General features: G+C 36.0%; 1 protein-coding gene across 1 annotated transcript; it reads right to left on the bottom strand.

Moving 5' to 3' along the window:
- Nucleotides 1-6,495: 6,495 nt before the first annotated feature.
- Nucleotides 6,496-25,629, bottom strand: LOC117319255 (phospholipase A and acyltransferase 2-like). The gene is made up of 5 exons (XM_033874091.1): nucleotides 25,571-25,629; nucleotides 8,798-8,927; nucleotides 7,313-7,463; nucleotides 7,048-7,183; nucleotides 6,496-6,843 (listed from the first exon to the last, which is right to left on the bottom strand). The coding sequence occupies exons 2-5, from the start codon at nucleotides 8,910-8,912 to the stop codon at nucleotides 6,649-6,651; spliced, it is 597 nt and encodes a 198-aa protein (XP_033729982.1). The 5' UTR covers nucleotides 8,913-8,927; nucleotides 25,571-25,629; the 3' UTR covers nucleotides 6,496-6,648.
- Nucleotides 25,630-27,586: the final 1,957 nt, after the last annotated feature.

The following is a 27,586-nucleotide window of genomic DNA, read 5'->3' on the forward strand; positions in this document are numbered from 1 at the left end:
TATCAGGGAGGTTTATAAAAACATTGACTTTCTTTATTGTTCCCTGCAGAACACTGACCATTAACACCTTGTCGTAATTGTACGTCATACATGGCACAATTAATACAAAAGACAACGTTAGAGGGGATTTAAAGCTGCTTGTAGAATATTCTGTTTTATAGAGTTAAATAGTGTAATATTTGTCAGCAGTGAACATTCCTGTATTTCCTTTTATAGTAAACAACAGGGAAATCCCAAATATCCTAATTGTCGCGTTCATTTCTCAGCAGATCATTTTCACTAATATTTGGCGTTTTCTTCTGACTGGATGTTTTCTACGGAAAATGTTGCTAGTTATTGGACCTCAATTCATTTCCAATACAAATGATTCTGACAAGAATGAAAATACCTAAATGTAGTCAGAGTTATAATTCGAAAGCAGAAAAGATCGTGTAAAAGCACACTTCTTTAGTTACACAAATAAATAGATAAATTAATAAATATTTGCTCATATACAACACTCTCCTGTGAACAATGTACGGTGGGACAGAGAACAGGATTGTTTTCCTCTGTGGTTTATTATATAAAGAGTTTCACGTGAAAAGTGATAGCCGAATTGAACGTGGTAATGCCAAAACGTGTTTATAGTACAGTAGTGTATACCTTCTATGCGAATGATGGACATATACTACACAATTCAACATACAGATATGCGTCTTCGGCCTAGATTTTAACTAAATGGGACAGATATATTACTCGAATCTCCTACATTGAGGCCAAAGGTCCGTCAGAATTATCTTTATCGGTGATTTGAGCAGCTGCAGGATGCATTCCATATTCACTCAGTTAACAAGGTCTACATATCAGTCTAATCACATCATTTCAAGGAACCGCAAAACGAAACTGAAAATATTTACATGTATGTGAATATATAATTTATTAAGTTGCTTCATATACGGCAGTAAATAGCACATGAAACATCCCTAATATCAAAACCATCGTAAGCACTGCTGAAATAAACCTAAGGATGCAATGGATTACAGCCAATATGATATTTTATATTATGTAGATAATGGCCGGATTACAAATAATCATTGGGGGGGGGGGGGGGGGGGGGGGGTAAACATTCATACAAGCGAACTCCTTCACATCCCTATGATCGAAGCACTTTACAGAAAGGCAAACATTCATACAGGCGAGCCACTTCAAAAACAAATAAACATCTATATTGGGGGAACGTAGTTCCAGCTTTACCGACAGGTAAATTATTCATATGAGAGGAACCTCTTAACCGACAAGTTAACATTCATATGGATTATTCGACGGGAGGCGGACCTTGGACATCCATCAACATGTTGGTGCGGTTCTGATGGACCTTTTGACTGCATTCCACAAAACCTACTTCTCGAGAAGCTGCATGCTTATGGTTTGGATAGGTTAGCTATTGACTTACTCAGTTATTTGAGTGGCAGACAACAGCAGATAAGGCATGTGACCAGTGAATGGGCTGATGGGCGTAAAGTAGGATGTCCCCCAAGGCTCTTTAGTTGGACCTCTGATCTTTAATATTTTTATCAATGATATTTGAAACCTTTTTATACACATTTGTTTATACAATTACCTTGATAATAACGCACACTCAAAGATATGTGAAAAATGATCTTCAAAATAAGACAGCAAAGTTCTTATTGACATGTTCAATTTCAATAGGATGAAAGCTAATCCAGAGACATTCCATGCAATGTTGTTTTTTTTTTTTTTTTTTTTTAAAGGACCTCTATAAAATAGTTTACTGTTGAAGGGTTAGAAATAATGTGTGAAGAAAGTGTAAAACTATTAGGTGTTGATATTGATTTTCCTCTGAAGTTTGATATACATATCTCCCGCTTTTGTAGGAATTCTTCTAAACAACTTGCCTTTTTAAAAAAAAACTGGGGAATAATCTTTCCAAGAAAAGAACAATTACAATATCTACCTGCCCCGAGTACTCAAAAAAATTGTATACTAACACTTCTGGTTGGATTTCCATCATATTACTTCTATGTAATTTATCAAATAAATTGTATGGGTGGTACCCCTAAACAAAACCTGGAGTCCTGGATTGGGATAGATGTTTTACTGGAATAGTCCTTACTAGCACTGGGAATGATTTTGAAATTTGTCATCCCTAATTCAATTAAAGTGATTATCTGGAAAACGAACTAAAACGCTGTCATGTCAGAAAAGACCCAGCTTTGTGTTTGACCCTTAAGGGTAACTTTGATCATTCTAGTAACATTGTCAGTATACACATGGATTTAACCTTGACCTTCTGACACAGTGACCTTGAATACTGATCAGTTGGTGTTATTCTGACAAACTTTGCTTCCCGTATCTTCGGTGCGATGCTTAAAAAATGGTGATGAATGTCTATTCTATTAAGTGACCTTCACAGTTTGACGTTCGGCCCCTTACTATATCCACACTATATATTTAATACTAATATTATATTGTGTAGTGTTCGGTTGAATTCATGTAAATGTACTCTGACACCGTGTATTCATCACCATGACGTACGTGTGCGTCCATTACAGCTTCTGTAGGTCTCACACAACTAATTATTTCACTTTATGTAATTACCAATGATTCCATCGCCCCAATCGCTCATTTGAAGTTCATATTAAAGTTTGAAGGTTTCCCTACCTGAAAAATGATGTTATTGGATAGGTGTAATTGCATATAAGACCACACCAGTAATTGGAAGTCAGTAACCCTGGTATTTACAGTAGACAGGGAGAACTACCACCTGGCGAATTCCCGCCTTTTTTACACCTGGAATCCTACGTCTTTCTATTTATACCATGAGTGTATATTTTTCATTTTCGAAATCTCAAGACCCTAATCTTTATTTTTGTTAATCGAAAGCACCCATTTCATGTGTTATTTACGCAGCTACAACCCTAAAAAAACACATTTTCTTCAGGGACTTGGTTCAGGTAAAACACCAGCTGATTGGTTGAATTAGTTGCGCGAGACCTGTATCAGGGAGTCCCCGGTAAGGGGATATAGCTCTAGCAGTAACAAGCTTATAGAAGTGATATCAACTGACACAATGAATCATGATACTGTTACAGATTGCAGGAGTAATAAGAAATAAATCTGGTCCCCGAACATAATTTGAATCCTCTTAGCAACCAGCAATCTAAATATTACTTTAAGAAAAGTGTTCACTTCAATGCCTGGAATTGGATGCAGATTCCAGATGGGAAAAGTGTTTGAAATATTTTAGAGTGATTTGCCATATTGACTGAAATATCAAGCTGAATGATGCATGCCCCATGGGCCCCTTGTGCCTCGGTAATATATGTTATGGTAACATGCAAAGCTAGTAATCCACTTAATAATACAAAATCCTACACATAACAACATATTGGCCACATATGGCACAAACACGTGTGTTATGTGCATTAACGCGTGACTTTTGACGTAAATTAGGGAAATGGATACAGATTTAATACCAAGACAAGATGAATACACAATATATCAAAAAGTCATTAATTGCGTTTGGATGAGGTACAATTTATTTTCAATGTAGGCATGGTATCAAGCGTAACAACCTGTGTTCAGTCTTTACTTCGCTGATTTTGACTTCATATGAAACGAACTATATTGAAAAGTAACGGGGCCATTTAACCTCCTCCGATGACCCTTTTAATAACAACTTGTTGTGTAGGCTATTCTTAGTCCCTAGTGCATGTTCAGTTTTGAAACTGATCAAGAAATCGAAACGGCCAACAAACGGGCAATCTTGAATTGTGGCAGTTGAAATTTTGTATTGCTTTTTCTAGAAGGATATTTCTGAAACTTGATATGATGGTTTTCCTTGGTCGCTTGTGCATGTTTAATTTTGCTGCAATAACGTAGTTCTGGATGACAGACAGACAATTTCTGCCGAGAGTAGTGAAGGAAGTGTTTGAATATTCGTTCTTATTTAAGTTTAAAGAGACCAATCAGGAAAACAAAATGACATTTTGGATTTTAAGTTTGTTATCGCTATATCTAGAAAAGGCTGGAAGGATATTAAATTTTGGATTCTGAAACTTGACGTATTTGTTCCATTTTCCACTAATTAAGCCCATTCCATTTTAAGGCTGATCAGGAAAACAAATGGCCGACAGGCTGCCATCTTGAATGTTGACATTAGAAGAGCGTTGTCGCTATTTCTCATAAAGTTATTCATGGATCTTTCTCAACATTTCGTATCTAACTTGTATTCGTCGAAGCTGGTGTCCTTCTCAGATAGGTTGTGATGAATTTCACTCAGATTTCATTTGTAGGTTCCTCTTTTATTCAAATGCTTCAGAAGAAGGTAATAACAATAAAGAAATGATCAATCAAACAAATCCAGATCATTCGATGGCGGTCGCCCCTGGAAATTTCTTTTTGATTATATTGGTCAATTATTTCCTTTACGCTGTCCGGTATTATAAAAAAATCTTAGAAAAGGCGACATTGCTTGTATTAGACGTATGTAGATATTACCTTCTTATATATCCCGAATTTCATCAAAATTTGGAATTGTATCACATTTATTTTAGCAGTTCTATTTTCTCTTGTTACCGTTGTTACAGGCATCGGTAATACCTGTTATACTCTGGCCTTGTTTTGTTTTTACTTTTTATCAGGCTGACACTGTTCTTTAAGCGGTAGTCGTTGGGGGAACTGCACTGATTGTTGGAAGTGTATTGGGTTCTTTATTCAATCGCAAGAAGTAACAGATTCATCCCACATCCATGTTGAACTCTTACCATTACAAGTTGAATAGTCTTTATCAACGCTGAACAAAACCTTAACAATTACTCTGTGTATTAAAGGGAAGTGTAAAAATCCGAGGACAAGACTTCGAAATATCAACTTATTATAATCATTGCAGGCAATCTAATAAATTGATCTTACAAGCGACATTTGTACGTTTTATTTTCTTACCGAATGTTACTTAGGGTATTTTTGATGATGGATGGGGTTATTGGTTATTAAATGCCGCATTGAAATCCTAAACAAGCGTCCCAAACGATAAAAATCTCCACGCGTGGAAACATTAACTCTAATTCTCATACTTGACCATTATATAAAGCTGTTGTTTTTTAAAACAAACAAAATAACAATATCAAAACATTGAAGAACATCGAAATAATAAGAAAACAATATAATTTATGCTCAAAATCGATTAAACTATGGCAATGTATAATAAAGATAAGAATATAGATATGATTGAAGAGGGGGAAATAGCACTTTATGGTAGTGACACTGTCCTTCTATACGAGTGACATACGTTAAGACTGCCTCTAAGTTTCTAGCTAAATCGTTTTATGTAGTAAAATAACCACTTTCAGGAACGGATGTTCTAGGTTAAAAAACAACTTATTCAAATTCTGATATCTACATCCTCACCAACAATATCAAAAATCGTCGTACAAAGCTTTCTAGGCAAACAAGATACTGCACGTTTGCGCACATTAGCCCTCATTCATAACGACTTCCAAGGAACTTACTGGTAATTACTATGTAGATAACGCATTGTACAAAAAAGGCGAATTTTCCCCATGATCTTCACTAACCTGCATCTTTCTAAACATTATTTTAGTTTTTTTTGGACAGTAATCAACATCTGTCACTGAAATCTAGAACATCGAAACAGCCGAGACGTGTTAATACCTCAAATAGGGTAATTATGGTTGTTACTATCTAGAAATAGATAAATACTTAGGAAATTGCCCCCACCACGCTTATCATACCACTTATTTACAATCTGTCTCTTCTAGTTGTATAGCAAATATAGATCGACTTAAAGACATCTCATCAATATACCTATAGGTGAAATTGGGGGACGGTTTTTAATTGTTATTAGGTCTCGGATAACTGTATGGGTCTACTGGAAAACCTCGTCACCAAACTCTACAAACATGAAGTCGATCGGAATTTAATCAACCTCACGTTTGTATCATTTCCTCTTGGCTTAATAATACATGTATGTTTATCCGATGTAGTTTACAACCATGTTACATGTAAAAGTAAAAATCAAATGTTTGATGAGAGAGACATTTTTAAGTTGTGGACTCTGAAGGTTTTTTGACATCTCTTTGGAGTTATTCAAAATTCACATTCCAAAAGGTTAATTGAGCGTCTTCTCGATCAAGCAATTGAAAATTATTCAGAAGATTCTCTTATGGAGTTAGGCATCCAATATATTTAAGAGATAGAAATGTCAAGCAAAGCCTAGCTCATTTTGCAAACAGGAAAACAATCACAAAGTGTGGTATTGGCTATTAAAATATCAAAGATATTGTTTCGTCATTTGTCAAGTCATGAATTTTAGTACTTTAAGTAATGACATTTGGCCCGTTATATTCATGGTTGAAAGTACTTATCTAACACCGATACAATGCATATGCTTAAACTATATGTTGATCAAAGAATAAGAATCATGTAAATACTGCAGCAAGAAGTCATTCAAAAACTTACAAGAAAAAACTTGACTCATTGAAATATTATTTTATTCTTCTCATAATGATGATCGTAGCATTTTCGTGTTGCATATATATATACAAGTTCAATTTCAATAGTTATTCAATTACTCCTTAATATAACAACAATGATTGAAAGGTAACCAGTTAAATACGAGTGTAACATTTAACCATATCTGTAACTGCTGCCCCATGAATAAGTACGAAAGTCATACTCTTCGATATATGTTGTATCATTTGATTCATCATCCCTATTTTCTTTGATCTTCGAGTTGAGTATTAAAGCACCTGCCAAAAGTCCACCAAAAATCCCAACTACAGCCACAGCAGCGCCACCTAGCAGTAGTGATCCGAGACTAACCTGAATGAATATAGACACACAGTTAGATATCAAGATAATATGACAAAGACAAAATGCTGTAACTTATGAGTTTTCTTTTGAAGCTTTACTTATCTAACTCAATTTGTTTTGAAAGGCGCTAATATTCTGCGTGTCTTTAGTACAATAATTTCAATACCCCAGACAATGTATGACAAATTAACTTGATATCTGTGTTGACTTTACCTGATCAGAAGATTTCTTGCCATAACTTAAATAGGAAGCAAAGTGTTCACAGTTGTTCAACAAAAAATGCACATTTTCTGTCTTTCCCACCGAAGCACACGCGTCCCTTTCGATTTGATATGGTGGTCGCGGCCGTCTGAAATAGTGAATATTTTCTTAGTTTATGCCATAACCACCATTAAACAATATTTTATAAGCATACAGCAATGTTTCCAGGCTTCAAGATAAGTAGATACACATTTTACATTATTTATATTTAAATTACCTTGTCTTGTCTTTACTGTTGTTCTTTTTTGTCTTGCATCCATCAGCGACTTTCCAGAAATTTTCCTTTTTAACTATAGCCTCCCCAATAAATTGTACACCAGAGATCCAGTCGTTTTTACATCCAATCAGATGGACGATATCTTCGTTTCCTACAAAGCATACATATTATATATAATGTAATATGTAAGTATCTATTGTAGAAAAAAAAAAGACCACAAGGAGGAATACCGAGGATGAAATCATAAGAATGATAAAACTTGGCTCTAGACTATCCACCAACAACTTCCTGTCTCTTCGTTGGTTTGGTTTATTTCCATATAACATGTCGAAGGGATTCCAAAGACATCTACCTGGTAGAGTTATGTACCTTGGTGTTAGATAATGAATCGAATTTCTATATTGTAGCTTGATGTTTAAAATGTTACTTTGATCAATATTAAATAATCAAAGTGTGTTTATTATTTCATTATATTTTAAGCGAATGGTTACAAACATTGCTTAATGAAAGTTGTACCTACATTTATTCAATAGGTGTATGAGACTTAGATTTATTTCCGAATGTGATAGTAATAAAGGTGACTCTCCGATCGACCCGTTCTTGGACCCGATCTTATATGTACATGTTAACGAGGTGTTTTTAGACCTAGAGAGAAAGGTTTTCTCGGGAAGTCTTGTGAAGTTTCATCGTTATATATCGTCTGTAAAGTTTCGGATAATCCATTTTTGTAAGAGATAACTACTGACCCTTTCATCTTATTTTTTCCTTGACGTTATGTCTTATTCTTTCCTTTGTTTTAATTTTGTTACTTAATTAGGGGTTCCTTCGAGTGCATAATCAGAATATCAACATGTCGTCGTAACGTATCAGGTAAGTGAACAACAAAAATTAAAAGGAAATGCCAGGGGAAAATTTTGGATCATTCTACGAGAACACCAGAAAGATGTGGAAGCCAAAAAGGCAGAAAATGCCAGATCAGAACGGAACCAAGTCACTGATTGGCAATCACAAATCATGTTGCACAAACACATCATATCGATAACTTGTGAATTTCCAAAGTGATTGCCAGAGAGTGCAACCTGTTCAAGCGAATATTAAGAAAGCTATCAAGATAATCCGTCCAGTTCTTAACCGCTACGAGGGGTTTCATAGACTCTCGCATATCTATGATCGGGTTAAAGGTTAAAAACAAAGAGTAACCGAATCGGTTTTCACACTGTCTACGACCTGTATATCCAGTGTACATCAGATTATTGCGTAGTCAAAAATAGGTCTGGTTGATTACAATATAAACACTGCAAACCTTAGTGTACATACGCTTCATTGACCATTTGTCTGGTAAAGGTGACAGAGTTGTCACCGAAACTTCACACTTAAAAACAGAAGTGCATTGACGTTAATAGATAGCAACCTGCAGAAGAAAATGTGTCATATTAGCAGTCACGTTTTTGTATACATTATACATATGAGTGTAAATTGACGTACCTACAAAGACTCCCCAGTGATTATAAAAATGTCTCGAAAATTCCACCAGATCTCCGATTTCCAGCTCTTTGAGAACTTTTGCATTATGTGAAGTGATAGAGCTACAAAAAGACATGCTCCGTTTGAAAATCTGAAATAGAGAAATTAAAAATATACATGGAATTACTTCGGAAACAAAGTATCATACTTTACACACCAAACCTAATCGATTCATGAAGAGTCTAGTAAACATAATTACGAGCATAAATGTTCAACGACCTATCGCCACAATATGTTATTTCAAGACTGGCGTGTTATTCAATAAGGTCAACTGAAAGGTCGATTTACGGTCGTGTCACTGAAATGTGTTTCTGGGTGTGACGTTGTCATTGCTGAGCGTTAAGCAGGGAACAACATGTACCATTTCAATAACTTTGGTATGTCCGGCCGGGGCAAAGGACTCTATTTAGGCTTATCAATAGACTTAAATTGAAACATTAGAAAGAAAAACCGTCTCCAGAAAAAAGTGAGAAAAGACCTCTTACGAATGAAAAAAACAGCAGATAAAAATTCTAACGCCAAACATGAGGGGCGTGGTAGGCTGGTCCATTAACAAAGCAGAAATATATATAAGGACAGTGGAAACAGTTGGAATGCATGTCCCCTTGACGTGTAAACACCATATAAGGATAGTGTCATGAAAACTAATAGATCAATGTTGATACCTTTATATCTTCCCCTGTAAGGGGTGAACATCAGTGTACTCGATCATTAATTGAGGGGTTACCATCAGTATACTCGATCATTAATTGAGGGGTTACCATCAGAATACCCGATCATTTATTGAGGGGTGAACATCAGTTGACTCGATCATTAATTAAGGGGTGAACATCAGTTGACTCGATCATTAATTGAGGGGTGAACATCAGTATACTCGATCATTAATTGTGGGGTGAACATCGGTGTATCGATCATTAATTGTGAGGTGAACATAAGTATACTCGATCATTAATTGAGGGGTGAACATCAGTGTATCGATCATTAATTGTGGAGTGAACATCAGTGTACTCGATCATTAATTGAGTGGTGAACATCAGTATACTCGATCATTAATTGAGGGATGAACATCAGTATACTCGATCATTAATTGAGGGGTGAACATCAGTGTACTCTATCATTAATTAAGGGATGAACATCAGTATACTCGATCATTGATTGACGGGTTACCATCAGAATACTCGATCATTAATTGAGGGGTTGCCATCAGAATACTCGATCATTAATTGAAGGGTGAACATCAGTTGACTCGATCATTAATAGAGGGGTGAACATCAGTTGACTCGATCATTGATTGAGGGGTTACCATCAGTATTCTCGATCATTAATTGAGGGGTTACCATCAGAATACTCGATCATTAATTGAGGGATGAACATCAGTTGACCACTCGATCATTAATTGAGGGGTGAACATCAGTTGACTCGATCATTAATTGAGGGGTGAACATCAGTATACTCGATCATTAATTAAGGGATGAACATCAGTATACTCGATCATTAATTGAGGGGTTAGCATCAGAATACTCGATCATTAATTGAGGGGTTGCCATCAGAATACTCGATCATTAATTGAGGGGTGAACATCAGTTGACTCGATCATTAATAGAGGGGTGAACATCAGTTGACTCGATCATTGATTGAGGGGTTACCATCAGTATTCTCGATCATTAATTGAGGGGTTACCATCAGAATACTCGATCATTAATTGAGGGATGAACATCAGTTGACTCGATCATTAATTGAGGAGTGAACATCAGTTGACTCGATCATTAATTGAGGGGTGAACATCAGTTGACTCGATCATTGATTGAAGGGTTACCATCAGTATACTCGATCATTAATTGAGGGGTTACCATCAGTATACTCGATCATTAATTGAGGGGTTACCATCAGAATACTCGATCATTAATTGAGGGATGAACATCAGTTGACTCGATCATTAATTGAGGGGTGAACATCAGTTGACTCGATCATTAATTGAGGGATGAACATCAGTTGACTCGATCATTAATTGAGGGGTGAACATCAGTTGACTCGATCATTAATTGAGGGCTGAACATCAGTATACTCGATCATTAATTGAGGGGTGACCATCGGTATACTCGATCATTAATTGAGGGGTGAACATCAGTATACTCGATCATTAATTGAGGGGTGAACATCAGTATACTCGATCATTAATTGAGGGGTGAACATCAGTATACTCGATCATTAATTGAGGGATGAACATCAGTATACTCGATCATTGATTGAGGGGTGAACATCAGTTGACTCGATCATTAATTGAGGGATGAACATCAGTTGACTCGATCATTAATTGAGGGGTGAACATCAGTATACTCGATCATTAATTGAGGGGTGAACATCAGTATACTCGATCATTAATTGAGGGGTGAACATCAGTATACTCGATCATTAATTGAGGGGTGAGCATCAGTATACTCGATCATTAATTGAGGGGTGAACATCAGTATACTCGATCATTAATTGAGGGGTGACCATCGGTATACTCGATCATTAATTGAGGGGTGAACATCAGCATACTCGATCATTAATTGAGGGGTGAACATCAGTATACTCGATCAGTAATCGAGGGGTGAACATCAGTATAGTCGACCATTAATCGAAGGGTGAACATCAGTGTACTCGATCATTAATTGTGGGGTGAACATCAGTATACTCGATCATTAATTGAGGGATGAACATCAGTATACTCGATCATTAATTCAGGGGTGAACATCAGCTGACTCGATCATTAATTGAGGGGATGAACATCAGTTGACTCGATCATTAATTGAGGGGTGAACATCAGTATACTCGATCATTAATTGAGGGGTGAACATCAGTATACTCGATCATTAATTGAGGGATGAACATCAGTATACTCGATCATTAATTGAGGGGTGAACATCAGTTGACTCGATCATTAATTGAGGGGATGAACATCAGTTGACTCGATCATTAATTGAGGGATGAACATCAGTTGACTCGATCATTAATTGAGGGGTGAACATCAGTTGACTCGATCATTAATTGAGGGGTGAACATCAGTTGACTCGATCATTAATTGAGGGGTGAACATCAGTTGACTCGATCATTAATTGAGGGGTGAACATCAGCATATTCGATCATTAATTGAGGGGTGAACATCAGTATACTCGATCATTAATTGAGGGGTGAACATCAGTATACTCGATCATTAATTGAGGGGTTACCATCAGTATACTCGATCATTAATTGAGTGGTTACCATCAGAATACTCGATCATTAATTGAGGGGTGAACATCAGTTGACTCGATCATTAATTGAGGGGTGAACATCAGTGTACTCTATCATTAATTAAGGGATGAACATCAGTATACTCGATCATTAATTAAGGGGTGAACATCAGTATACTCGATCATTAATTGAGGGGTGAACATCAGTATACTCGATCATTAATTGACGGGTGAACATCAGAATACTCGATCATTAATTGAGGGATGAACATCAGTATACTCGATCATTGATTGAGGGGTGACCATCAGTTGACTCGATCATTAATTGAGGGGTGAACATCAGTTGACTCGATCATTAATTGAGGGGTGAACATCAGTATACTCGATCATTAATTGAGGGGTGAACATCAGTATACTCGATCATTAATTGAGGGGTGAACATCAGTATACTCGATCATTAATTGAGGGGTGAACATCAGTATACTCGATCATTAATTGAGGGGTGAACATCAGTATACTCGATCATTAATTGAGGGGTGAACATCAGTATACTCGATCATTAATTGAGGGGTGAACATCAGTATACTCGATCATTAATTGAGGGGTGAACATCAGCATACTCGATCATTAATTGAGGGGTGAACATCAGTATACTCGATCATTAATCGAGGGGTGAACATCAGTATACTCGACCATTAATTGAGGGGTGAACATCAGTGTACTCGATCATTAATTGAGGGGTGAACATCAGTATACTCGATCATTAATTGAGGGATGAACATCAGTATACTCGATCATTAATTGAGGGGTGAACATCAGTTGACTCGATCATTAATTGAGGGTGAACATCAGTTGACTCGATCATTAATTGAGGGGTGAACATCAGTATACTCGATCATTAATTGAGGGGTGAACATCAGTATACTCGATCATTAATTGAGGGGTGAACATCAGTATACTCGATCATTAATTGAGGGTGAACATCAGTATACTCGATCATTAATTGAGGGGTGAACATCAGTATACTCGATCATTAATTGAGGGGTGAACATCAGTATACTCGATCATTAATTGAGGGATGAACATCAGTTACTCGATCATTAATTGAGGGGTGAACATCAGTATACTCGATCATTAATTGAGGGGTGAACATCAGTATACTCGATCATTAATTGAGGGGTGAACATCAGTATACTCGATCATTAATTGAGGGGTGAACATCAGTTGACTCGATCATTAATTGAGGGGTGAACATCAGTATACTCGATCATTAATTGAGGGGTGAACATCAGTATACTCGATCATTAATTGAGGGGTGAACATCAGTATACTCGATCATTAATTGAGGGGTGAACATCAGTATACTCGATCATTAATTGAGGGGTGAACATCAGTATACTCGATCATTAATTGAGGGGTGAACATCAGTATACTCGATCATTAATTGAGGGTGAACATCAGTATACTCGATCATTAATTGAGGGGTGAACATCAGTATACTCGATCATTAATTGAGGGGTGAACATCAGTTGACTCGATCATTAATTGAGGGTGAACATCAGTTGACTCGATCATTAATTGAGGGGATGAACATCAGTATACTCGATCATTAATTGAGGGGTGAACATCAGTTGACTCGATCATTAATTGAGGGATGAACATCAGTTGACTCGATCATTAATTGAGGGGTGAACATCAGTGTACTCTATCATTAATTGAGGGGTGAACATCAGTATACTCGATCATTAATTGAGGGGTGAACATCAGCATACCCGATCATTAATTGAGGGGTGACCATCGGTATACTCGATCATTAATTGAGGGGTGAACATCAGCATACTCGATCATTAATTGAGGGGTGAACATCAGTTGACTCGATCATTGATTGAAGGGTGAACATCAGTATAGTCGATCATTAATTGAGGGGTGAACATCAGTAAAGTCGATCATTAATTGAGGGGTGAACATCAGTGTACTCGATCATTAATAAATTGAGGGGTGAACATCAGTATACTCGATCATTAATTGAGGGGTGAATATTGTTGTTGAATAATGAGTTATGTCCAGAGTTAGAATCAATCCATAGATAAGCTGGATAAAGCGTTTTGCTGTGGTATACTTGAAATAAAAATAAAATATGTCACCAAACTCAACAAACAATAAGTCGACTGGAATTCAATTTCATCATTCTCACGTTTTTGTCATTGATATATTTAACGCAGGTTTAATCCGAAGTAGATTAAAGCAATGTAGTTTTACATCGTGTGCCTTTCTTGGAAAAGGCATTTCCGAACAAGAGAACAAAGTCGTTCCTTAAGTTTGAAATGGCAAATGGTAAAATGGTATGTTAAGAGTAAAAAACAAATGTTTGATAGAAGAGACATTTCTAATCAACGGACGTTCAAAATCTATCGACAGATCTTTCAAGTTCTTCAAAGTCCACATTCCAACGGTTCAATTTAGCATCTTCCTGACCAATAAATAGAAAAATTATTCACAAGATTCTTGTGGAGTTGGGAATCCAATATGATTAAGAGACATAAAAATGTATCCTAATCATTAGACGGTATTTTGAAAGATTCCAACAGTAATTTATCTTTAAAATAGATCATGTGTTCGCTGGTTATTAAGCAAGGCTGGCTGATTTTGCAAACACGAAATTTTTAGATGACTTACCTGCAGGTATAACCGTAAGCCGCTCGATTAAATAGTTAAGTGTGGTTTTGACTACTTGAATATCAAAGATATTGTTTCATCATCTGTCAAGTGTCAACTTTAATCTTTGAATTCTGATTAATAACTGAAATGCCTAGGGTAGTGACATTTGGCCAGTAATATTCACAATTGGCCAGTAATATTCATGATTGGCTAGTAATATTCACAATTGGCCAGTAATATTCATGATTGGCCAGTAATATTCATGATTGGCCAGTAATATTCAAAATTGGCCAGTAATATTCACCATTGGCCAGTAATATTCACCATTGGCCAGTAATCCAGTAATATTCCTGGTTGGCCAGTTAAAGGGTTTTGTATATACATGTACTGCACAAAGACGCCATTCAAAAACATTACACAAATTTAACGAGGGAAAACTTGACTTATTGAAACACAATTTTTATTATTCTCAAAATGATAATCCCTAAATTTATTTTTTCGCGTTGTATACACAAGTCCAATAGTTATTACTTCTTAGTATGACAACAATGGTTTAAAGATAAGCAGTTAATTGCGAGTACAGTATTTGACTTTATCTAAAATTGTTGAATAATGAATAAGTAGCAAAGTAATGCTCTTCGATATGTATAGCATCACGGTCACTATTTGTTTCCATCTTCGAGCCGAGTAACAAGGCACCTGCCAAAAGTCCCAACACACCGACTACAGCCACAGCCGCGCTACCTATCGGTACTTTTACCAGAATGACCTGAACATAAATATTATACAAATTAGATACCATAGAATCAAGGAATACGGGAACAATATACACATCGTAACCATACAAAGACAAAATCTTGTAGCTCGTTTGCTTTTATTTGTGGCGTTACTGAATCTAACTTAACTTGTTTTGAACGGTGATAATGTCCTGTGTGTCTTTTGTGCAATTTTTCAGTACACTATACACTCTACGAATTAACCAACTTCATAACTGTGTTGGCCTTACCTCTTCGAGAGGGTCCTGTTGTATCATAAGTACTTTATGAAGATTATGAAGAATATTACTGATGTTAATTAATAGCATCTACGTGTTCCCTTTCCTGCTAACTCAATAAAAAGTGCCGAGTTACTGGGGAAATTGTTACTATCGGTACGGACAGGCTTGCAAAGTCTTATCTGTACAATACCATCAATAATGTTACAGTCTTAGTGCTTGTTTTCAATGTTGGCCAGTTTAAGAGCCGAATCTTCTTGCAATGTATGTAATACGAATACAAAATAATTCGAACGTGGTGGACACCTAATAGATTTTGTTAGTCATCATTAGATATTTGAACTGTATCGTTTATGTATATTACAGTGACTACCTCGCCTCTTAAAAGTGAACATAGAAATTACATCAGGAAGAGGACCATTTTCCTACCGTATCCAAGCGGGCATTGCTACCATAAGGCGCATTAATGTTCAGGATTAAATCTGATTAATATCTTACCGAGATCAGAAAAAAAGCCATTAAAATAGGCTTCCTGAGCAACCAATGATTCTGAAAGAAAAGGATGATACCTAAAAAAACATGAAAATAAACTTGATAAGTCGATAAATATCTGTCACAAAGAAAATATTGTGAAACCGTTATACGTATCAATGTACAGTTGGACATCAAATGGTTGGATATTTTTTCCTCTCCAACGAAAGGAGCCTGATTGACAACGTGGTCATAACAAAACGTGTTTAAAGTACAGTAGTTTATCTTGGTTTTGATATAAACTAATTGGGTCAGATATATTACTGGAGTCTTCTGCATTGAGGCCAAAGGTCCGCCAGAATTATCTTTATCGGTCATTTAAACTGCTGTGGTATGTGTTTCATATTTAATCAGTTAACAAGGTTGAGATATAAAATCTAATCGCCACCATTTCAAGGAACCGCAAAACGAAACTAAAAATATTTATGTACATGCAGTTATATCAGTTGCAGTTTATACTGTACTGCCAGTAATGATAAATCAATATTCCTGATTTCAAAATCATCGTTACTGCTGGACTAAATGTAATGAGACAATGGATTACACTAACAGAGAATGTGATATTTACCATTGCACAGACAGGCAATCGTTCATATGGGCGAACTACGTCAACCACATGTAAACATTCATATGGGCGAACCACTTTAACCACATGTAAACATTCATATGGGCGAACCACTTCAAACACAGGTAAACATTCATATGGGCGAACCACTTTAACCACATGTAAACATTCATATGGGCGAACCACTTTAACCACATGTAAACATTCATATGGGCGAACCACTTCAAACACAGGTAAACATTCATATGGGCAAACCACTTCAACCATAGGTAAATATTATTTTTTCGCGTTGTATACACAAGTCCAATAGTTATTACTTCTTAGTATGACAACAATGGTTTAAAGATAAGCAGTTAATTGCGAGTACAGTATTTGACTTTATCTAAAATTGTTGAATAATGAATAAGTAGCAAAGTAATGCTCTTCGATATGTATAGCATCACGGTCACTATTTGTTTCCATCTTCGAGCCGAGTAACAAGGCACCTGCCAAAAGTCCCAACACACCGACTACAGCCACAGCCGCGCTACCTATCGGTACTTTTACCAGAATGACCTGAACATAAATATTATACAAATTAGATACCATAGAATCAAGGAATACGGGAACAATATACACATCGTAACCATACAAAGACAAAATCTTGTAGCTCGTTTGCTTTTATTTGTGGCGTTACTGAATCTAACTTAACTTGTTTTGAACGGTGATAATGTCCTGTGTGTCTTTTGTGCAATTTTTCAGTACACTATACACTCTACGAATTAACCAACTTCATAACTGTGTTGGCCTTACCTCTTCGAGAGGGTCCTGTTGTATCATAAGTACTTTATGAAGATTATGAAGAATATTACTGATGTTAATTAATAGCATCTACGTGTTCCCTTTCCTGCTAACTCAATAAAAAGTGCCGAGTTACTGGGGAAATTGTTACTATCGGTACGGACAGGCTTGCAAAGTCTTATCTGTACAATACCATCAATAATGTTACAGTCTTAGTGCTTGTTTTCAATGTTGGCCAGTTTAAGAGCCGAATCTTCTTGCAATGTATGTAATACGAATACAAAATAATTCGAACGTGGTGGACACCTAATAGATTTTGTTAGTCATCATTAGATATTTGAACTGTATCGTTTATGTATATTACAGTGACTACCTCGCCTCTTAAAAGTGAACATAGAAATTACATCAGGAAGAGGACCATTTTCCTACCGTATCCAAGCGGGCATTGCTACCATAAGGCGCATTAATGTTCAGGATTAAATCTGATTAATATCTTACCGAGATCAGAAAAAAAGCCATTAAAATAGGCTTCCTGAGCAACCAATGATTCTGAAAGAAAAGGATGATACCTAAAAAAACATGAAAATAAACTTGATAAGTCGATAAATATCTGTCACAAAGAAAATATTGTGAAACCGTTATACGTATCAATGTACAGTTGGACATCAAATGGTTGGATATTTTTTCCTCTCCAACGAAAGGAGCCTGATTGACAACGTGGTCATAACAAAACGTGTTTAAAGTACAGTAGTTTATCTTGGTTTTGATATAAACTAATTGGGTCAGATATATTACTGGAGTCTTCTGCATTGAGGCCAAAGGTCCGCCAGAATGATCTTTATCGGTCATTTAAACTGCTGTGGTATGTGTTTCATATTTAATCAGTTAACAAGGTTGAGATATAAAATCTAATCGCCACCATTTCAAGGAACCGCAAAACGAAACTAAAAATATTTATGTACATGCAGTTATATCAGTTGCAGTTTATACTGTACTGCCAGTAATGATAAATCAATATTCCTGATTTCAAAATCATCGTTACTGCTGGACTAAATGTAATGAGACAATGGATTACACTAACAGAGAATGTGATATTTACCATTGCACAGACAGGCAATCGTTCATATGGGCGAACTACGTCAACCACATGTAAACATTCATATGGGCGAACCACTTTAACCACATGTAAACATTCATATGGGCGAACCACTTCAAACACAGGTAAACATTCATATGGGCGAACCACTTTAACCACATGTAAACATTCATATGGGCGAACCACTTTAACCACATGTAAACATTCATATGGGCGAACCACTTCAAACACAGGTAAACATTCATATGGGCAAACCACTTCAACCATAGGTAAATATTCATTTCGGCGAACCACTTCAACACAGGTAAACATTCATATGGGCGAACCACTTTAGATACAGGTAAATATATTTATATAAATGAGCGAACCACTTTACAAACGTTCATATAGCCGAACCACTTCAGTAAAAGGTAATCAGTCGTATGCGCAAACCACTTCACAATCAGATAAACATTCATATTGGCAAATCACTTAACAAACCGGTAAACATCCATATGGGCGAACCACTTTACTAACCTGTTAATATTTATATCAGCGAACCACTTAACAAACCGGTAAACATTTATTTCCGTGAACCCATTTAACAAATCGATAAACATTCATACTCGCGATCTACATTACTAACCTGTAAACTTTTATTTAGGTTCAAATAATTGTATTGCTCAAAACAAAAGGAGAAGAAAACACACAATCGTTTTGAGTGGACCTACAGTTTCCCTCTTAACTACAGTATAGATTCCAGACATATGTAAACATTCTTATTGTATGATTATGTTTTCCCCTTTTCTGGATTGGCCGATTGTAAAGATTCTTCCTTTGCTTAAACATTACATCATCCCAAAATTAACTATACATCTTGTTATAACAAGCCAACAACTGCCTGTTACACTGTAAATCTACATCTTATTTCACTACAAAGTCAATATTTAATTTTCTGAAAAAAATGTACTCAAGTCTTTAAAATCAGAAATCAGATATAACAAAAATAACAAATACCGAAATAAAGAAAATGAAATAACTTTTGCAAAAACAGCTGAATAAGATTTTTTTTAAAGAGACAAAACTTCATATCAGGATCATAATGTATTCCAAGTTTAAAAGAAATCGGTTGAAAAATGTAGGAGGAGATTGACAGACATAAAAATGTAGGAGATTGCCAGACAAACATAAAAATGTAGGAGGAGATTGCCAGACAAACATAAAAATGTAGGAGGAGATTGTCAGACAAACATAAAAATGTAGGAGGAGATTGACAAACATAAAAATGTAGGAGATTGCCAGACAAACATAAAAATGTAGGAGGAGATTGCCAGACAAACATAAAAATGTAGGAGGAGATTGACAGACATAAAAAATGTGGGAGGAGATTGTCAGACATAAAAATGTAGGAGATTGTCAGACAAACATAAAAATGTAGGAGGAGATTGACAGACAGACATAAAAATGTAGGAGGAGATTGACAGACATAAAAAATGTAGGAGGAGATTGATAGACATAAAAAAAATGTAGGAGGAGATTGAGAGACATAAAAAATGTAGGAAGAGATTGAGAGACAAACATAAAATGTAGGAGGAGATTGACAGACATAAAAAATGTAGGAAGAGATTGAGAGACATAAAAAATGTAGGAGGAGATTGACAGACAAGCATAAAAATGTAGGAGGAGATTGACAAACATAAAAAATGTAGGAAGAGATTGAGAGACATAAAAAATGTAGGAAGAGATTGAGAGACATAAAAAATGTAGGAAGAGATTGAGAGACAAACGTAAAAATGTAGGAGGAGATTGAGAGACATAAAAATGTAGGAAGAGATTGAGAGACAAACGTAAAAATGTAGGAGGAGATTGAGAGACATAAAAATGTAGGAGATTGAGAGACAAACATAAAAATGTAGGAGGAGATTGACAAACATAAAAATGTAGGAGATTGAGAGACAAACATAAAAATGTAGGAGGAGATTGACAAACATAAAAATGTAGGAGGAGATTGACAGACAAGCATAAAAATGTAGGAGGAGATTGACAACATAAAAATGTAGGAGGAGATTGACAGACAAGCATAAAAATGTAGGAGGAGATTGACAAACATAAAAATGTAGGAAGAGATTGAGAGACAAACGTAAAAATGTAGGAGGAGATTGACAAACATAAAAATGTAGGAGATTGAGAGACAAACATAAAAATGTAGGAGGAGATTGACAAACATAAAAATGTAGGAGGAGATTGACAGACAAGCATAAAAATGTAGGAGGAGATTGACAAACATAAAAATGTAGGAGGAGATTGTCGGACAAACATAAAAATGTAGGAGGAGATTGACAAACATAAAAATGTAGGAGGGGATTGACAAACATAAAAATGTAGGAGGAGATTGACAAACATAAAACGTAGGAGGAGATTGACAGACAAACATAAAAATGTAGGAGGAGATTGACAGACAAACATAAAATGTAGGAGGAGATTGACAGACAAGCATAAAAATGTAGGAGGAGATTGTCAGACAAACATAAAAATGTAGGAGGAGATTGACAAACATAAAAATGTAGGAGGGGATTGACAAACATAAAAATGTAGGAGGAGATTGACAAACATAAAACGTAGGTGGAGATTGACAGACAAACATAAAAATGTAGGAGGAGATTGACAGACAAACATAAAAATGTATGAGGAGATTGACAGACAAATGTAAAAATGTAGGAGGAGATTGACAGACAAACATAAATGCGGAAATTTTATGAAATCTAAGAAATATCTGAGAAGAACTTTTTTTGATTAGAAATGATTAATACCAAACTTTCAGTCATTTTGTTTCCTATATCAAACTTACATAAAAGCTAAAGCCCTGAGCGGTCAGCAAGTGCCTTAACACATACACATCTGTCTCAATATCTGTTGATCTAACAGAAATAAAATCCCGGTATAAAATTCTTTTGTTATATTTGATTTGTTTTAAACAGCTGACATCGGTAAGAAGATACAAGGCGTGACCTTGACATTTGCCCCAATGCCCTTCACCTTTAGTAAGTTATTTCATCATGTCAAAGCAATGTCTATGAGTAAAAAGAAAAAGATGTATATAGAATGTGTTCTTGGCTCCTTGTCCAGTGACCTTGATCTTAAGTCGACTGACTCCTTGCTTAATTCTTCCTAACTTTGCTTGATCTTAAACTTTACTCTTTAAAACAGTGACTTTGACATTCGGTTAGTTAACTCATTGTTTTATTCTGAACAAGTTTGCATCACAATGTCACCACAAATCGTTCATCAGTAAAAATATGCAAAATGTGATATGTTACCTCTGACCCAGTGACTTTGACCTTTATAGTTAGTCGGCTCTTTGTTTAATTCTGATTAACATTGATTTATAATATAACATGTGGCCTTGGCCACTCAGTCAGTGACATTTACTATAAGTCAGCAGACTCCTTGATTAATTCTACCGGACTTTGTAATTATCACGGTAATGTCTTAAACTGTTAATCAGTGAAAAGATACAAAATTTGATCCCGACCCGACACGACCTTGACCTTTGGCCAGCTGACTCCTTGTATAATTCTAAACAACAATGGAAACCTATTGGTAAAGTTTAAGAAACACCCCCTTATCAGGTTCCAAGAAATTGCGATAACAATATTTGATTATCGAATTACAAGATGGTAGCCTGGCGGCTATTTTGTTTTCTAGATCAGAATCTAATTAAATGGACACAACAACAGCCACAAGGAAACCCTACCATTAAAGTTTTAGAGAAATCCCCGAAGTACTTCTCAAGAAATGGTATCTCCCCTGAGAGGAACTCGCTTCCGCGCGAGGTCTAAACCTCTCTTAGGGGCAATCAGGACTCCCTGGCAATGCTGATATTACTGATATACTGAAGTAATCAGCTACGTGCTTGAATGGGCAGCGCGAACGGAAGTACAGGACGTTCGGAATAGTAGTAGTTTTCCTCGGAAGAATCCGGATTGTTCGAACAATTTCAAGATACAAGAAGCTTTATTTCATGTCGAATATGGCAATGGGTAACATACGTTCTCAAGAGCTTGTACTTCGACAAACATATAAGCATTATACTGCAAACATAGCAATTAGCAATATATATAAAGCACATAACATGATGCAAAGCACATGGACAAGACATATAAGCACAGAAAGCATTTGGAAATATAAAATTAACTTTGATATACAAAGAATGACATATCACGATTCACTAATTCAGTGTTAAGAGATTGATGGTTATGAATGAACACTTGCATTTCTCAGGCACAGGGTTACTAGAGTATATCCTGGATTTTTTTTTTTTACCTTTTGCTATGCAATGTACAGTATAAGCATATATGTATATTACACTTCATTATTTATGCTTGATAATGTGCTCTCCAATATTACCATCTTCCAACTTTTCGACGTTTATACACCTGGAATTGAAAATATACTTAATAATTCAAGCAATAATGATTATTCAATGTAGATTATGTTTAATTCGGCGTTTAACATAATTACGAAACTGTGGACTGATGCGTAGGGCTGCGAGATGTTAGTTTTCCGTAGACTAAATCACGACGAGACACTAGGTCGGTATAACGAATCACTATGCCTATATTTCGTTATTTAAGAAATAATTTAATTTTGCTTGTAACAAGCATTTTCATTGGCTCCAAAAATTATGTTATCATCTCATAACATAAATAATGACTGTGACGTCAGCGGAGTAATCGTTGTTCACGGGATTTTGTATTTATCGGTGTGTTTTTAAATATCTGGAGCAAAATAAACATGTTAAACTTAATGAAAATGTTTCTTATCGTTGTTAATTAAATTATAAGGGTTAACTGTAATATTTTTTTACGTTATTGAGCTTCGCGGTTTATTCAGAGTACACCCAAGTTTTTTGTGTTATTGCTCAATAACGTAAAAACAATATTACAGTTAACCCTTAAATAATTTGAATACATTTTATGTTATGGAGATATAGCATACCAAAAACGGATGTTCTCTAAAACATAGTACTGTCGTGGTGAAACCTTCAAATGTAAGGAAGTTATTTTGTGATATGAGTAATAGATCAATATCTGATATACACGTCTTTGATTTGATGTGAGATATCAGACAATATATGAAGAGGTATGGTCGTTTTCCGCTTATCCTGACCTAGGCCACGTACAGTGATAATACAGGTAAAATATCACGTGATCCAAGTGATTCCCACAGTACCAAAATAGATCGTCATGGTCCATTGGCGCGTTGTTTGTTGTCAACGGATTACATGCATGTAGTCAATCAATTCCATATGAAATAAAGTTAAATTGACATGTTAAATAGGAGTTTCCATGAATGCCGGTTACCAACGCTGCAGTTCATTTACATTTTACTTTGAATGTTTTCACTTTTTTTATCCAAGTGAAAATTTTCTATCTCAACATTTCTATCTAGTTCTTCATACTAAATATTTAATATCAAATATGCATCTAATGTTGAAAATACGTTTTAAATACGACCAAATGGTATCATTCTTAGAAACCTAACATATGAATAAGATACATCTTGGTGATTCGAACTTCGAACCTTCAGGTTGCTAAGCGATGGTTCTACCACATGAGCTATGCCGACTTACAGGAATGTAAAGTTTATGTTACCAGTTATAGTCAGTCTAGTTAATGCTAAAATCTAAATATTTTATCAACTTTTCGATACCAGCGCATGGAGGACCACTTTTTAAGAATAGGATTTTTGTTTTAGTTTATAGAATAATTTTTGACATTGTAAAAATTGGTCTACCGATGAGCTCTATGTCAAAAAATTATATGAATGCGAGAAAACCCCACTCGAAAGTTGCAAATAGCCCGATGATGCAACTTTACGATCATTTAATGAAATATCCATTGCAATGAACAAACATTTTTTTCGGAAATAAGTGTTTTTAAATGCTATAGATTTAAGGTTGTTTTTATTTTTTTGATTTTGAAAAAGGTCACCGTTAGTTCGAAACAGGCCAATATGCGCCATACCTCTTTCAACAAATGAGAGGCCCAGGTCCGGCTGATATGTCGGATGACCAATTTGGGAAAGAATACCCCTGCGCTCTTGCGGTCAAAGAAACCGAGCCAAAACAATAGAATTCTACAGTAGGACTTATGTACACTCTAACTACCCATACTTTGTTTGGGGGGACATGGACATATTCATAATGATAGGAATAACAATTGCAACTGTACTGTTAGAGATCAAGATCTTACCCATTGATAACTTGGCCTTTATTATACACAATTTAGCATACGCATGTTGTTCATGTTTAATAGATCTACATTGTTGTTCATTGTTGCAACTTTTACATTCCGATGACGTCACACTGTTTACAGGTTCCGCGTTGTGTCTCAACTGCCTGACAAGAAGAAATCCGGTTTTTTTTTTGGGGGGGGGGGGGGGGGGGGGGGGGGGGGGGGGGGGGAGGGTTAGGTGGGGTTTTTTCGCAGTTTTCTTGTGTTTAAATTGATCAGATAGTGCCTACAGAAAAATAACCCCAATCATGTTTGGATCGGCTGTCATGGCAACAACGTTTACTATAGTGTTGAATCTTCTAAATCATATAAGCTTAGAGTCTAGTACCACAGGGGTTTGTAATGAATGTTAATGATAAAAATCAAAAATAGAGCTTGGTTCAGTATGTACATGTGCTGATCCCGGCTCTATTTTTCATTTATATCATGAACATGTATTACAAACCCCTATGCCTGTGGACGAAACGCACACAAGGAAGACATGAACCAGTACATATGTTCGGCTATCCCACCATCGTTCCAAAGATATATTGAGACCGTGGCAGATCTACCATAGACGAACTCCTCGGATTTATACGTGAATCAAATCTACATGAAAGAAAAGATCTGCTGGATCTTACCTATGAGCGGCTTCTTGAACGGGCAGCGCGAGCGGAAGTACAGGGCGTTCGGAACACCTGTTAGATACTCGGAAAATGGAGACTCGGGATTGTTCGAACAATTTCCTTATTTATGCTTATGTGGTCTTTAATATTACCATCTGACCAGTTTTCGGCGTTTATACAGCTGGAATCTGCTTTAACGTATGCTGAGTAATTCAAACGAAAATTATTATTCAATGTAATTTATATTTAATTCGACGTTTATCAAAATGATAAACTGTAGCCTACTGGTAGACTGATGCGTAGGGCGGCGAAATCAAAAGGCCTGCTTTACCCGATCGGAACCCATTATTTAAGTTTCCCTGTATTGTTAATACATGTATCCCTGCATTGCTAATGTTTCCCTGTATTGTTCTTTAGACTATTTTCCAAGATAGAGTAAAACCGTAGCTGTGTGTACGCGCATACCAGCAGTCCTGTGACCTGCTGGACAGAAATACCAAGTGATAGGATTTTAATTCATTTGTCAAGCAGAACTATATCCATATATTGTATTGTGTCTGTGATTTATGTCGCGAACGGATCTGACAACTTCTAAGGTCAGGTAATTATCGATAAACCATAATTTCACGGGCTCCAGCTTCACTCCAATTTTCCGAAAAACAGCATGATGATTGTTTCAGTAGATATGTACCAGAAGTAATTGTTTTTAAATATTAAATATTAGCTCAGGAAATTCGAGGGACGAATATTGAATTTAGATATTTCAGGCTCGACTTGATCACGTTTTGCTAAAGTATTTTCTGTACCTAGCAGTGCCGTGGTAGTTTCCTCCTTTTTCTTTTTGGAATCGGAAGGTGAATGTATAGGCCCCCGTAACCAATTTATGGTTCCTGAAACAACTGATAATTATACTGATAATACCAGAAAGTAAATAGTTAGATGCCATTCCGGTTTTAAAAATCTAAATTACTTGAATCTTGAATGGTACGATTCAACAACCCAGCGTGTTTTCGTAATACGCCTGTCAGCGTTTGCAGTTGCAGCGTGATGTTGACTTTCACGTTGTTTCAGAAATGAAGGCATAAAATGCTTATACCCAGAATATGTCAGTTTCCACAAAACAAATCTAAAACCACCATCGACTATTATATAATCATCTTCATCTAAAAGGACACTCAAGCTCACGGCAGACTCTTATTTTTGCATCATTTTCAGAACCAATAAATGGACCAACCGTGTCTAATATATATCCATTTGGAAAGACCAATCCAAACTCAGGAATTTGACACAATTTTGATTTACTTTATTACACAATACGTCTTTTTCTCTAGAGTGATCGTCACATTTACCGATGAAGATATAAGTGCCATCCAGAATGAAAGTTACTCTGTTACCATTTATTAGCATTATTGCCGAGAGCTGTTCACGGTTCCATCCTGCCCATGCTATAAACTCGTCAGTAGCAATGTATTTATAATCAAATAAAGGAGAGGAATGTGGCATGTCAGCTTGTCCCTGTTAGAAACGGACACTGTGTCATCAGGTTTCAGTCCTTATCTGATTGGTTCGGTAAAATAGATAAGCCAATCAGACAGCTCCTTGCAAAACTGGTTTGAAAACAAAGGCACTCTCTCAGAAAACAGACGATCCATGCTTCAGAAATATACGGAGATAAACTTATGCCTTTTACCAGTAATACACATGTGGCTTATGTTTAGAACGTTACCTAAAGGTTAGATGAGAGTGTTAAATAGATAAATTAACTACAAAATACGACAAAATGTGAAAATATCGAATTTTCTATTTTTTTTACGATGGGGTTCGAACAATTTTCCGATGATTTCGAACGGAAGCTGAATACCTTTCTGTATTCTGTAGTACATTTCGGGGATAATTTTAACTCTGGTAATTACCAGGTACAGGTGCCTATGCTTGGACACTGATATAGAGCCTTGATAGGAAAGACTTTGGTAATAAAACAAATGTTGGAGTAGTACATTGTAACGTGGGACAAGCGAGGTTGTTCTCCAG

Source organism: Pecten maximus, chromosome 2 (assembly GCF_902652985.1).
Source record: "Pecten maximus chromosome 2, xPecMax1.1, whole genome shotgun sequence".
Taxonomy (NCBI): domain Eukaryota; kingdom Metazoa; phylum Mollusca; class Bivalvia; order Pectinida; family Pectinidae; genus Pecten; species Pecten maximus.